Below are 15,596 nucleotides of genomic sequence, written 5' to 3'. Positions count from 1 at the left end.
GCCAGTAATAAATTAATTTAATAGAACTCAGCAAAACTTTCAGGCATTCACTCTTTGTCAGTGCATATAACTTTATAAAAGCAGCAATTCATCTAAAAAGATGTCAGGTGTACCAACAACCAATCACACTTCAGTAACAATTAAACAATTTAACAAACACGTTATACATAAAAAAATCGCTTGATACATAGAAAACAATTAATTAATTACTTTACTTTAAAACTCATCTAAAATGCAACATAAATGAAATATAGGATACATTTCTCACAATTTACTTTAAGTTTCAATAAAGGTTCAATGCTGACAGTGGAATTTAACCCAGGTGGAACATCCGCATCATATTATCTAATTTTGCTAATATATTATGTAAAGTTCTTCAAATCACTACCCCTTCTGTTTTTAAATAAAAAATGTATAACACGTAATTTAAAATTATGATCAACTCCCTTCTCCTTAACATGTTTGCCAAGCAAATTGGTATCCATATTTCTCTTTATATCTGATAAATGTTTAATAATTCAATCTTTCATTCACCGATTACACTTTCCTTTTACATTTGGTACATGTAGCTAAATATATTATATTCTCAGTGATACAATTTGCGTAACAGAGAAACTTAAACTTTTTTCCAGTATTAGGATGCACAAAGTCCACATCTGTAAGAATATATTTACAACATGAACAGCTGTAATATGGAATGTTCCTTTCTTATTAGTTAAAACTAATCCTTTTGCTGGTTTCATTTCCTGATAAAAGTTTCTGTTTCAGATTCTGGCAGTTCTTAAAGGCAAATTGTGAAGTATCACTTATCATACTATCTATTCCCAGCTGTGTGTAAAGAATATCCCAATTATTTCTAATAATATTCATAATACCCTCTGCTCTAGTAATATAACAAGTTAAGTATCTTATATTTTTTCTGTTTCCATTTATACTATTATTGTTATTACTATTATCAGAATTAAGTAAAGTGTTCATAGGGTGCATAAAATAAGGTCTTGCTTTATTGCCTTTTTCAGAGAAGAAAAGACCCCCCCCCCCCGGATATCTCAACAAGTAGGACAGTGTTATAAGACCTATTCAGAAATTCATCTTTCATTTCTGACATTTGCAATAAACATGTCTCAGGGTTTGTATTCAAATGACTCACTCTCAGCAACTGGATTTTTACTACACCTTTAAAAAATGGGTTTCGGGTGCATGCTGTGTCTATGTAATAGATAATTTGCATGTACTTCCTGTGTGTGTGTGTGTGTGTGTGTGTGTGTGTGTGTGTGTGTGTATATATATATATATATATATATATATATACATATATACATATATATATATATATATATATATACTAGTTCCTACTTCAGCATCATGTCTATAGATTTTTAGATAAAAAAATTAATTTCTTTCACTGAATATGTTATTTTAAATTTCAAAACATTTTTTGTATTATCAGGATAATTCACAAACTCCAAAAGGGTACTGACATTCTCTTTCTGAATCATAAATATGTCGTCCACAAAGCATTTGTAGAACTAAATATTCATATTATACTTTGATATGCAATCAAAACATATGTTTTTCCCATCGATCAACTGGAATTTTGGCATAAATGTTGGCAACTGAGGTGTCCATCACCACCCCAGATATTTGATGATAAATTTCTTCTTCTTCAGATAAGCATACAGTATGACATAAGACTAAATCATATAAATGGCAAATAATTTGATTTTCCTATTACTAAAGTTAGCATTCTTACAGAGAAATTCTCTTACAGCTTCAATACCATACATAGGTTCATAGGTTAGTACTAGGCTATCAGCCCTAGGGCCTATACAAGCCTAGCCATAACAATTCCCTGAATATTTCTTCCCACATTATTTACTTTCCTGGACCCCTGTCTAGCAGGGCGACTGACGTGATCCCTGGGGTGAATTTCCTTTCTCCCATCCAATCGTCAAGGTTCCTCTTGAAGAGGTCCAAAAATACACATTTGGTATCACTGTATAGAGCGAGTTAATGTCTAAATTTACTAGAATGTAGTCAGATACATAATATGATTCATACCATAAATATAACTTTTTAAAGAAAATCTCCTGTGTCTTGTATAAAACTTTTAATTTTTCTCAGAAAAGGGACTTAATATATTATCCAAATACAAGGAAATTGGTACACATTCCCTACCAGAGACAGTAGGTCTTTTTAGAGGGCATGTTCTATTTTTATGAATTTTGGGGAGTCCAAAAAGAACAGGAGTAATGGGGTGGGGTACATGGAAAATGTATACATGTCATAAGTAATATTTTGTTGTACTTGTAAATCATATATGTAACTATTTATTCTAAAAATCATGTTATTCATTTTTCGACTGTCAATAACTTTAAATACTGTACCATCATTCAAGAATTCATACATGCTATTCAAGTAAGCATTTATATTCATTACAACTATCCCACCACCCTTATCTACTTGCTTAATAACTATATTAACATTATTCTGCAGTGCTTGCAATGAATCATATTCAGCCACAGTTAATGGCATGATTTTAAAAATAAATATGTATATAATGATTAGGTAAAATTAAGTAATTAGGGTAGCAGTGAAAAGACTGGACAGGGTATCTTGAGAGAGAAGATAGTCATAGATACTTGTGATGAGTTTATAGGTGAGAGAAGATAGTCATACATCAAGTAGACAGAAAACATCTACAGAGGAAGATAGACAAGTTAAGTAAGCTAAACCAGTATGGCTGGATGTCAACCAGGAATTAGACAAAAGAGAATGATAGTCAGTCAGGAGTTAGACAAGAGCAGAGCCAGGAATGAGACAGATGGAACTTTAGAAGTATTTTGAACTGTGAGTGATTGGCAGTGGCTAGGTTGTGCTGGGGGGGGGGGGGGTTAAGTTCCAAGTCATGGCGATTCAATGAGAGAGCAACTCCAAAGTGATTGTTAGCTTTTGTGACTTGTAATAGAAGTTTGTTAGAAGATCTCAAGTGTCTTCTACTAGATTGAGGCTGAAGTAGATTATGGAGTGCTGGTCAGGCTATTATATTATACCATGGGTCGTTATAAGTTCGGTGAAAGGTAATTAGGTAAAGCAAGATAATTTAGTTGGAGTAAGACAGTGCAGTGATGGGATCTGTATGGTGAGCTGGTGGCAACTCTGGTAGTCTTATTGTAACAAGCGTCTAGTTTTATTAAATCTATTTTCTTCAGACTGGTAAAAATAGGCGAGGCATAAAGAAGAGTAGAGAGTAGATGGGTCTTGGCAATAGATTGTCTTATGGAGTCGGTGAGGTAAGGTTTAATTCTGTAAAGTGCACCTGGTTTAATATGAACAAAATTAAATATTAAAAATATAAAAGAAAGTACATTCAAACTGTCTATTACATAGACACAGCGTTCACCCGAAACACATTTTTAAAAGTATTGCAAAAAGCCTGTTGCTGAGATTGAATCATTTGAATACGAACCCTGAGACATGTTTATTGCAAATGTCAGAAATGAAAGATGAATTTTTGAATAGGTCGTATGACCTTATCCTACTTGATGACCTATCTTGGGAGGTCTTCTCCAAATGAGGCATTAAAGCACGTCCTTATCTTATGCAACCATATGAACCCTTTACTTAATCCTGATAATAGCAATAACAATAGTAATATAAATGGAAATAGAAAAAATATAAGATACTTAACTCGTTATAGTACTAGAACAGAGGGTATTATGAATATTAGAAATAACTGGGATATTCTTTACATAGAGCCAGAAATGGATAGGGTGATAAGTGATACTCCACAATTTGTCTTTAAGAACTGCCAGAATTTGAAGCAGAAACTTTATCAGGAAATGAAATCAACAAACGCTCTTAATATCAGTAGCATAAACAGCAGTCACTGATGAGACTTGTCCCTCTCACATTTCAAGCTCCTCTGTGTACTATACAGAACCATTTTACAATGTAACATGCAGTTTACTGTAAAACATTTATTACACACATTTTAGTAACAACAAAAACTTTTTTTGACTTCTTACAGTTTCATCTTTTTCATTGTCCATCTGAATGTTAATGACAGTGTGGGAATTAACCTATTAACACAGTCAACAGACCTCCAGAGATTTTAGCCACTTCTTGCAAAAGAGCAGTTTTCACATACAAACAGCATCTTATGGAAATGGCACTTTATAATTCTTCCATTTAGTTTCTACTTCCACATTATTGGTGATCTTGCTCATCATCTTGACCACTCAACACTGATCTCTGGTTCAAGTCCAAGGTGCTTCTAATTTTTCTAGTCAGCTCCTCGGCTTTTAACTGTCACTCAATAATTTTCCTTTAGAACAATGGAAAAGGTTTCACTGGCAAGTTCTCTCTGGGCTTTGCTCCTGTCAGAAGAATGAGAAGCAGAGTCCCTTTCATCCTGCTGGCTCACTTTTTCTTACTTAGCATCTTCTGCTTCCAAAATTATATTTGATCCTCCAGGAAACAATGTTCTAAAAACAAATAAATGGATGTAATAACCTGAATGTCACTCCTGCCTCTACGTAGTCCTTCATAACAAGAATAATCTTCCTTCACTTCTGCCTGGTGTGCAGTGAATGAGTTTTCATGTACACTCTGATGTCTCCTTCTTTTAGCATGTTTCTCTTCTGACACAGTTTTGTTAGAAAGGAACATCCATTTGTGCTGATATGTCTGCATCTTTACTAGTATAGGCATTGGCTACTTTCTCATGACCAAATTTGGAGTATATACACAGGTATGCCCTTTCAGTTAAAAAATCCTGTTGTGTAATACCAGTCCAACTGCTGACTAGTACTTTCATAAAATGAATGTACTCTAATCCAGGAAAGCTCTAATGAGTCTGCTTTTCAGAGTGCAGCCATCTTGGAATCTATATTTAACCATAATTTGGAGCTCTTTATTTAAAGTTGTTAGCAAGTTGTTAGCAATGCTGTATATTTTGAGAGGCACTGTTCCACAATTGAATATTTAGGACCTATGTGCCAGTCCGTCAAATCGAGATTATTAGGTGTTTTTTTTTCATTAACTCATCTGTTGATTATTAAATGTTCTAGGGTGGGAAGATTCATCAAAGTAGTATTTTTTATATTCTGCCTCTCTCATAGTCAGATATGAAATTAAGAAGAGCAATAGACATTTAAAAGAGGCAACCTGCTCTATTAAAATCATAATGACACCGTAGATGTCTGCCTTGTTTACCTTTCTTTAGGTCCAGCCCTGACTAACTGTTGGCCTCAAATGTCTTCTTGTTAGCTAACTTCATAGGACTGGTGTTTTACCTATGGCACACAGATTATTTACTAATTTTACAAGTTTATCCTTTGTATTCTTTATTTTTCCTTTTATTCTGAAACTTTTCCCCAGGGTTTCCAATGCAAACAGGATCATAGGTTGGTACTAGGCTATCGGCCCTAGGACCTATTCTAGCCTAGCCATAACAATTCCCTGGATATTTCTTCCCACAGTATTTACTTCCCTGGACCCCTGTCTAGCAGGGCGACTGACGTGATCCCCGGGGTGAATTTCCTATCTCCCATCCAATCATCAAGGTTCATTTTGAAGAGGGCCAAGGAGGCGCTCTGCTTGACATGTATGGGCTGTCTATTCCAGAGTCTGGGGAGTCTCTGGGTCAGGAACCTATCCCTCCAGCATGTTTTGTTCATTGTGATGACAAGGTTTAGATCCCTGGAGTGTGTGGCTCTGAGGGATTGGGGTTTCTTTAAGTGGAGCATGTCCAACAGCTCAGGATTTGACTTGGCCTTGTATGTTAAGCAGAGCTCGCCTCTGAGTAGACGATATGCCACAGAGTTTAGCTGGAGTATTTTTAGACAGTCAGCATAGGGAATCTTCTTTAGGCCTGTGATTCTTTTAGTGAGGTATTTCTGCGGCCTTTCCAGCTGTTGCAGATGTCTTGTGAGGTACATACCAAACGGAGCGTTGTACTCTATAATGTGTCTAATGAGGGATGAGTACAGAGGGACAATGATTTCCTTTTTTCTGGATGAAAAGCCCTTAGTGGTGAGGTGTGCCACATAGAAGGATTTCCTGACTGTTGTGGCAGGCAGTTACCTAGGTAAATATATGTGTGTATGTATATGTGTGTGTGTGTGTGTGCGTGTCTGTGTGTATATATATTTATATGTATCTATATATTTGTGTGTATATATATATATATATATATATATATATATATATATATATATATATATATGTGTGTGTGTGTGTGTGTGTATATATATATATATATATATATATATATATATATATATATATATAGATATATATACACACACACACACATATATATATATAAATATGGGTCCATATCTATTCATCGAACTGTCATTACAGCGACACGCACTTCATCGACACGAAAACATCGAAACTTCAGATCATCGAAATTTCAGGTAAGCTATCCTCCCCCTCGCAGGACCCATGGTAGCACTTGTGGCTATATTGCGAAGTAAATAACAACGTTGTGTAGGGAAATTGTAGGTAGTGATGTGAACCATACGCGTTGTACCAGAAAAACAAGTGCTACCATGGGTCCTGCGAGGGGGAGGATAGCTTACCTGAAATTTCGATGATCTGAAGTTTCGATGTTTTCGTGTCGATGAAGTGCGTGTCGCTGTAATGACAGTTCGATGAATAGATATGGACCCATAAATATATATATATATATGTATCTATCTGTATATATATATATATATATATATATATATATATATATATATATATATATATAGATAGATAGATATGCACACATACACACACACACATACACACACACACGCACGCACATACATAAGGGTCTACTTCAGATAATCGAAACACCAAATTTGCATTTCAAAACACTCACATCAATATTTTCACCAGGGAAAGAAGGCAGTCGGTCAACATGGACAAACAACAAACCGAAGCATATCAAACCCACCCAAGTGGGGGGTTTGTCCCCCCACATCCCCTTACTAAATATACCAACTCTGAGATCGCATTATAATGGGGAAAAGGGCAAACTCCCGAGTGCTGGGTCGACTGTCTCCTTTTCCTGGTGAAAATATCAGTGTTGTGAGTGTTTGCTGAAATGCAATTTGGTGTTATTGTGTCGATCATTTAAAATTTGTCTAAGTGCAATTTTGATTATTTGAAGTAGACCCATGTAGATAGATAGATAGATAGATAGATAGATAGATAGAGAGATAGAGAGATATAGGATATACATTCCAACAGCCTGTAGTCTCAGAACTTTCTGCAGATTTCAGCAGTGCATAGGTCACTGCATTCTGCTATGTTCCCTGAGGTTTGAGGCCTGTTGGCACTATTGCTGTCAAAAAGACAGCATTAGGTTTAGCTTTTATATAATTATTTAATAGCTATCTTGGTGATGGAAGGAGAGGAAAACTGGATATTAAGCCAGAGCAACTATGCAAATGCAGTCCTTTATCATAAACTAACTATTTCAATTTCAGACTAGGAAGGAATAGAACATAGATGACCTTCTGTAACATAGGAATGTCACAAAGCATAGTTATAGTTATGAATTATCAAAGTGCTATACGTGCCTTCAAAAAAGGGTATTTTATGGGTTTTTTTGTTTGTTTGTTTTTTTAAATTAAAAACAGGAAGTGGAACTTATGGAAGTCTTAGATTTCCAGTGGTGAATCTAAATGTGAACAAAAGGAAGGGGCACTGCTGTGTGGATGTTGAGTATGATTGTTTGTATGTCTGTCTGTGAATGTCAGGACAACAGCAACGCTCCAGGCAGCAAGCTCTAAGTTTAAGAAGATGGGGGTGGAACACATATTATGCCTGCTCTATTCCTTGGTTCCAGTACTGGAATTTCTGCAGGCTGACCTTATAGCATGTTAATCTGAACTGAAATGCTAGCTAAAATACTGCTTAAACTTAATGAAATCTTTTTTTTTTTTTTTATGCAGGTGGTAGCTGTTGGTTCAACTAAATATAGCTAATTTATCATCTACTACATAAGAACAAACTCAACTGTCTACCATAGACAGAACAGAAACAAGTTGATGAAGTCATTTAGAATGTATACAGTGCAGATAGAAATTGCCTAGACTTCATAGCACAGGAACTGGAAGTCTTACTGGAATATACATTTAGGAGGTACAAGACATTCAGAGTAAAGAAGCTTGCATCTTCAGTTTCACATTGACAGAAACAAAACAAAACAATAGAGACTTAAAAAAATTGGAAGTAAACAACTAAAAATACCAGTCTCTACAGGATTAACTAACAAAGACTGTAATAAAAATCATAGCAAAGGAAAGTACTTCTGAATTCATCTTAAGTACTATGACAGTCACTTCTAAGTGGTTCAAAGTCTGGAAAGGCTTGGAGGCTGGGAACAGATCGATTTTATTTCCAAGGAAATTATCACTAGTCCCAGCTAGGTCATAAGACTGGAGTAAATTAATTTCAGTAACTGAACTGGTAGCAAGATACCTATAGGAAAGTATACATCATTTTGGCAAGTGAATAAGCTGCAAGACTTAAAACTGTAGCTGTGAAAACTGATTCTTCTCTTCAGTTAAAAAAAACAAGATGAACAGATCACCAAGTTATGAAATAAGGAACAAATAAAGGAGTATTGTGGTATGGGTGAGAGAACTAACATGGATTTCAGTCAGTACCAGGATCCCTCTGCAATGAGGCGGATAGCATACGAGAGCCTGCCTAGACCCCATATGATGCCACTGCTGATGCCGTACGAACAGCAGTTGGAGGGACTGGGGAAGAACAACGAACAGGCTGACAGGATTTTGGAGATGATGCGAATGCAGATTCGGATGAAAGAGCTAGATCAGCAGTTTGCTCTGGAGAAGATGAAAATGGAACAGGAGAAGATGAAGATGGAACAGGAGAAGATGAGAATGGAGCAGGAGAAGATAAAGATGAAAGTAGAGCAAGAAAAACTGAAGACAGAACAGGAGAAGATGAAGATCAACATGGAACAAGAGAAGATGAAAACAGAGCAAGAGAGATTAAAAACAGAACAGGAAAGGATGAAAACAGAACAAGAGAAGATGAGGATGGTCTTGGAACGAGAGCGAGAGCGAGACCAGTTTGAACTGGAACGCTTGAGAATGGAATATGAAATGCAGAGAATAAAGTCCAAGGTAAGGGGGACTTTATTTATTATTTCAGTTGTACACATCAGAATCACTGCATGCCTGAATGGCTGTCCTCATTCATGTCATTACTTTCCATTTGTTAGGTGCCCTAATGCCCTGTGGGTAATCTCAGACTCCTGTGTCATCCATCTAATTCTCTTTCAGCCTGTAAGTCCAACTTGCAAGTCACTTTTACCAAGGGAGGACCCATGCATGGGTCGGGACGTTGGAGTCTTAGAGTCTTCCTACACCGGTTAATTGTCAAGGGGGTTACCTGTGCTGCATGTTTAGCATACCTAACAACCTGCCTTGGGCCTGTTAAACAACACTGTACTGCTTTCCATGAGGAGGTGCACAATCAGTGTAACATTCCCACATCTGCTTACTCTCACTCCCCACCCTTGTAACTGGCCATATGGGACCTGGGACATAAGTCAAACCCAGATTACTGGCACTGTGTACTGGATCTCTTCCTCTGTAGCACTGCAACAGCATGAACTACTACAGTTTTTGGCTGCAGTTTCTACAGCAGTGTATTTTTTCAAAATGAACTGCATTATTTTATAAATTACACTGTTATTTAATGTACGTACTGTGTGACAAGTCTGCATTATAGTTTCCTTTTAAACTGGGTGGTTTTACTTCTATGATGCACAGGGGTCAGAAAGCATAGGTCACAACAAACCTTAAATTTATTCTTTTTTTTGTGACAGTTTCAAATGGCTGTATAGTAAACATTTCATATTTTCAGCACTGCTGTGTTTGCAAGTTGGTTTCATAAGCATTACATTGTTTTGACTTGTGTGTTTTAGTTGCCAATGTCTATAATTTTTTTTTTATTTTTATCATCTTCACAAGCAGTAGCATTATGTAATGCTATCTGTTGTGATCTGTATCTACTGGGTAAGAAAATACATTCATGAGTTAGTTACTTAATACATGCATTTGAAAATAGGTTCTCGTTATGCTTTCATAGATCTTATTTCATGACAGTATGTACTTAACAGATGTATTGCAAAATAAATCATACACTATTATTTCTTAAACATTAAAATCTAATTGTTTTTGCATGTCTTCATTAGTTATATTTTACATATTTGGAGGTCAGCACATCTGTGAGGCTTGTGTATTTGCAGTACAAGTTCAGAGCTCAAGGTCAGAATGCACTTACAACTTTATTTTATTTTATTTTATTTTGGTTTATGGGGTAGGCAAATGCTACAGCCATAACCCAAGTGCAAAACAAAAATGCAGGAAGGAAAAAAAGAAGTAAGCATTGCATAAATGTATTACATTAAAACGCATCTAGATGTATGCTGTACAAATCTACTTATTAAACACAATGAAGTGGCACAAAAGCATTGCCTCACAGCTCTTGGTTCTGTGTTTTTGAACATTTTATGCAGAGTCCGCATGTCTGCTTTCTGATCGCATGGGTTTGCTGCAATACTCTACTTCTGTCATACATCACAAAGACGCGCTGATAAGTCAACTAGCAGTCATCAAAACTGCTCACAGGTGTGTTTGCAATATGTGAATAGGTGTGTATGTGTGAGCTTATTGTGAGGGGCTGCTTCCTGTAAAGAATTATTTCTCTGCCTTATACCCACTCAGTGCCAGGAAGCTTTGGCTATCCTCCACTCCAAGCATAAATAAGCTAAAAGCAGGTACTAGAGAGTAAATTAATGAAGGAATGAATAGCCTACAGAAAGCAAACGTTAGTCTGGCTACTTCAGTACTGGTCAGCAGAGTGGTGGATGTGAAACATATGTTGCCACAAGGTTGTCAACAGTGTTGGAAAAACAAAAGGATAATGTTATAATGAAGGCATTTGAAACATGAAAGAGAAGTCAAAACAGACTGAAAAAAAATAAGAAAGAAAGATTATGAGCTGGTGGAGGTAGGTAAGGTTACACTGACCGGCAGCTCATGTTTTGGACTATTGAAGTGACTCTGTTCTGAACTAATCATACCCTAAGGTGCCAGGAGTGAGTTGGGAAACTTAACCAGTAGGTGAATCACCTGACAGGAAGTTTCCTGTGACTCATTGACAGTACGACGGTAATTGCGCTATGTGCTTGTGACTTAATATAATAACATTGCTTTGAGTTGCTGAACTCATTTGTCACTGTGTTCAGTGCAGATAAGCAGGAAACTTTCCCTTTCATTGACAGATAACGAGCTAAATCATGCAGTAGCATCTGAGTCTTACTGAAGTGTATCACAAGAGTTGCTGATTCTTCAGACCCTGTTTGTAGCACTTTAAGACTGTATTATTTTTTGCAAGGTGTACAGAAACAAGTCATATTCAAGGGATGTCAGTATATGTTCTTCCTAGTAACATCTCCGGCTCCTGGGCCAGGAAGCCGCTATCACTGTATAAAAGCACACATTTGCACTTGTCTCCCGCCTGTCCCGTAGCTAGTCTAGTCCAGATACAGATTTGCTCTATCTAGGACTGTTTGTGAGCCCCCCCCCCCACCCAAGCCTTTATCTGTTGGAAGGAAGCCTTCTAGCTTATCAGTGGGACTGCTAAGCACTAGGTAGCCTATTTACCACATGAGGAGTGGTTTCTGGCCCAGAAATTGTAGTTTATTGGCCGTTTGGGCAGTTTTTCCATCTCTTTCAACTTTCTGGTTTAAAAGCCCGCATTTGCGCTTGTCTGCCGCCTGTCCTGTAACTAGTCTAATCCAGGTACAGATTTGCTGTATCCAGGACTGTTTGTAAGCTTGTGAGCCCCCAAGCCTTTACATGTTGTTGGGAAGCCTTCTATCTTATCAGTGGGAGTGGTAAGCACTAGGTGGCCTATTTACCACAAGAGGAGTGGTTTCTGGCCCAGAAATTGCAGTTTATTGGTTGTTTGGGCAGTTCTTTCCATCTCTTTCAACATTCTGGATTAAAAGCCTGCATTTGCGCTTGTTTCCCGTCTTTCTTGTAACTAGTCTAGTTCAGATACAGATTTTCTGTATCCAGGACTGGTTGTAAGCTTCTAAATGGTGCCAAAGTCTGCTCTTCAATTTTTTTCCCATATATCTCCTAGTTCTCTCCTCTCCTGCACTTTTACTAGCTTATTAGTCTAGCACTTTACAAGACTTCTTCTAGCAATTATTGTAGCACACAAAGTGCTACCAGCACTAAGAATTCTACTGGGAAACAGCTCCAGTACTTATTATTAATGCCAACCCCTCAAGGCATGCCTAAAGGTCAGTTCCCTGTGTTTTCTCCTATGAACCTAGTGAGCATGGGCATCCTGAGGCAATGTAGCAACTGCCTCATGTACACTGATAACCCTCTCCTCTTACCTCCCAACACTCAGATTTGTGAGAGATGCACTTATATATCCAAATTGGAAGCCATGCACTCTCCAGCCAAGACCGGAAAAGCTGGTCAAGAGGAGAAGTTCAACACTTGCACCACACCACATGGAACACATAACCCTCCAGAACACATACCAACACTGCCTTCACATAAAAACACAAACCACACACCCACCTTCACGGACTCTCAGTAAAAATCTACCCAAACAGCAGAGACCTCCAAGGCAGAAATGCACTTGACCACCACAACACAATACTAATGATGAGACACACAATTCTCCAAAACAGTGTGCCACTCAACCAAAGCCCCTAAGGCAAAACAGCATGCCCGACACACTAGTCATAGGTGAGGCACACTGATCTCCCACTCACTAGGCTGAATAAGACAAAGTAACAGTCAGCTGCCTGTCAGGTGCCAGGATCTGCCACTTAACGCACATACTCAAGTCCCTCAACAACAAGTACAAATGCGACTCTGTCATTTTACATGTGGGTGTGAACGACCTTTGATGTACCTTCCTGGACTATATGAAAAGAGACATGGAGGAGCTCTCGGATTATGTAGCCCAGGCAGGTATGATCCTAGCCCTGAGGAGCATCTTACCATCACCCAGAATGATACCACAGTACAACCAGAAAATGGTTGATTTCAACAAATGGCTAAGTTTCTGGTGTCATTCTACGGGGATCCAGTATCTGTCTGCCTGGGATGACATGACAGACAGACCTCCATGCTTTGCCAGAGAAGGCCTGCGTCTGCAACTCCTGGGCTTCCGGATACTGGCTAAGGCTCTTGCCACCCCCTGTAGTGCCTTTTTAGGCAGTGTTCCAAAGATCAATTTAACACCGTAACAGCTACAAACAAATGCAATCTGAGGGTCATGCTGCTCCATGCTAGAAGCCTGAATCTCAAAATGCACTCGCTCGAAGAACTCCTCAAAATGGAGAACATCGACATTTATGATGTAACAGAGACCTGGTTTAAAGCAGCAGAAAGCACCCCTGCACTATCAGGCTACAACTCATTCCACACCTTTCGGCCCCAGAACTTGGACTGAAGCTCCAAAGGTGGTGGTGCTTCCATATTCATAAAGAATGCACACACCTCCAGACTGGTAGCTCAACATAACGCATCAGAGATACTTCAGTTGCAGCTAACATTGGGTAAGACAGCAATTGAGGTCATAACCTGCTATAGGTCCCCAACCATATCCCAAGACTCACACTCCACATTCCTAAGCACCTTGGAGAATATTAGGGTCCAACCTAACACTCTCATACTTGGCGACTTCAACTACCCCTCCATTAACTGGGAAAACTACTCATGTACCAATAAAACTACTCATGTACCAATACACTTACCCAACGTTTCCTGGAATTCATTAATTCCAATGCCCTGGACCAGCTCGTTCTTACCCCCACTAGAGGTAGCAACATCCTTGACCTGGTCATTACTGCACACCAATTGTCAACTCCTCCCTGGTTAGATCCAACCACAAACTAATCACCTTGGAAATACCCCCCCCCCCCCCGCAAAGGTAGCCACCATGAAAAACTTCTCAAAAGGTAACTTTGGGCTCCTAAAAACAGAGTTGGCTAACTTCACGCCACCCATGGAAATGGAGAATAGTTACATGATCGCCAAATCATACACCAATGCACTGTACGAACATGTACACAAATCCATGGATCTTGCTATACCCAAGAGAACAAAGACACTCTCCTTCAAAAAAGGAAGCCAATCTGGTGGTCCCCTGCCATAAACAAACTCCAGAACAGAAGGAGGAAACTGATGCAGAATACAGTGAAGTCCCAAGACTGGAAAAACTCTCTTATCAGCCTCAACAAAAAGTTTTGATCCCTCATCAAATCCTCTAAATCTAGCTATAAAAACAGGATTGCAGCAGATAGTAAAGACAACCACAAGGCCTTCTATAGTTATGTAAAAAATCTCCACGGCACTAGCCAGATTTGCTCTGAGCTACTGCACAATGATACCTCCTATACTGAGTCAACAGATATTGCCAATATACTGGCCGACAGATTCATTACCAACTTTAACCCCCCCCCCCAAAAAAAGGACCAATCACAATACCTGTAGATTGCCAGGCACCCTGTATTACTGCTACACAGGTTAAAACAGCACTGTCCAAGGCCAAGAATACAGCTTCTGTGGGACCTGACAATATCCCTGGTTGTATTCTACATGAACTACAGAGTGAACTGCCACCTCAGCTGTGTGCCCTGTTCAATCACAGCCTCACCTCAGGCTTTGTCACTACTGAATGGCGCACTACTACATTCATCACTCTCCACAAAGGAGGAGCGATTAGACCCTGGGAGCTATCTCCCCATTAGCATGATGAGTCTGATATGCAAAGCTATGGACCTAATAAACAAGGATATAGGGAATCTCCAAACTCTGGATCCCACACAGTCTGTTTTTTTGAAGGGTAGATCATGCCTGCTCAACTTCTTTGAGTCAGTCACCAGAGCTGTGGATGAAGGCAAGGTGGTTCATACAGCCTACCTTGATCTGGCCAAGGCCTTTGATACCATTCCCCACTCAGGAATCACAGAAAAGCTCACTAAGCTTGGCATCAGCCCATATATCACTAGGTGGGTTGCAAACCGGTTCACAGATAGAACCCACAGTGTGAAAGTAGCTGACTGCAAGTCAGACCGCCGATCACTCACGAGTGGAGTCCCACAGGGCTCGGTCCTGGGTCCTCTCCTGTTTAGTATCTACTTCTCTGAAGTCCAGGCCAACATGAAGGGGCTCTGGCTGACAAAGTTCGCAGACGATTACAAGTTGGGAGCTATTATTAAATCCCCAAGTGATGCTGACATCCTACAGAAAGGCCTCACTGAGACCAATGACTGGTGTCACAACCATGGCCTTAATTAAGCTGAATGCCAAAAAATGTGTCATCATCCCCTTTGGGAAAAACCCGGTTCCCATGAATTACTACATCAATGGTAGTCCACTGAACACAGAAGGAGTTATAAGAGATCTGGGAACACAGGTTGACAGCAACCTCTCTCCTGACTACCACATTGCCACTGTTGTCAGAAAGTCCTTCTGTGTGGCACATCTCATTACTAGGGGTTTTACATCCAGGAGAAA

The 15,596-nt window shown here is 38.8% G+C and overlaps 1 protein-coding gene across 2 annotated transcripts in view; it reads left to right on the top strand.

Annotated features, from left to right (window-relative positions):
* LOC122806933 (zinc finger protein 2 homolog) overlaps positions 1 to 15,596 on the top strand; it is a 194,540-nt gene that overhangs the window by 22,316 nt on the left and 156,628 nt on the right. For both annotated transcript variants that reach the window (XM_044077765.1, XM_044077764.1), the window contains exon 2: positions 7,956 to 9,158. In XM_044077765.1, the coding sequence (XP_043933700.1) occupies positions 8,637 to 9,158 (522 nt within the window). In that variant the 5' untranslated portion in view covers positions 7,956 to 8,636. The remainder of the gene's footprint in view (positions 1 to 7,955; positions 9,159 to 15,596) is intronic.

This window comes from Protopterus annectens, chromosome 7.part0 (genome assembly GCF_019279795.1).
Source record: "Protopterus annectens isolate FY-2018-M chromosome 7.part0, PAN1.0, whole genome shotgun sequence".
NCBI lineage: Eukaryota > Metazoa > Chordata > Ceratodontiformes > Protopteridae > Protopterus > Protopterus annectens.
Note: the sequence above shows the minus strand (reverse complement) of the source record. Positions and strands in the feature narration are given on the sequence as shown.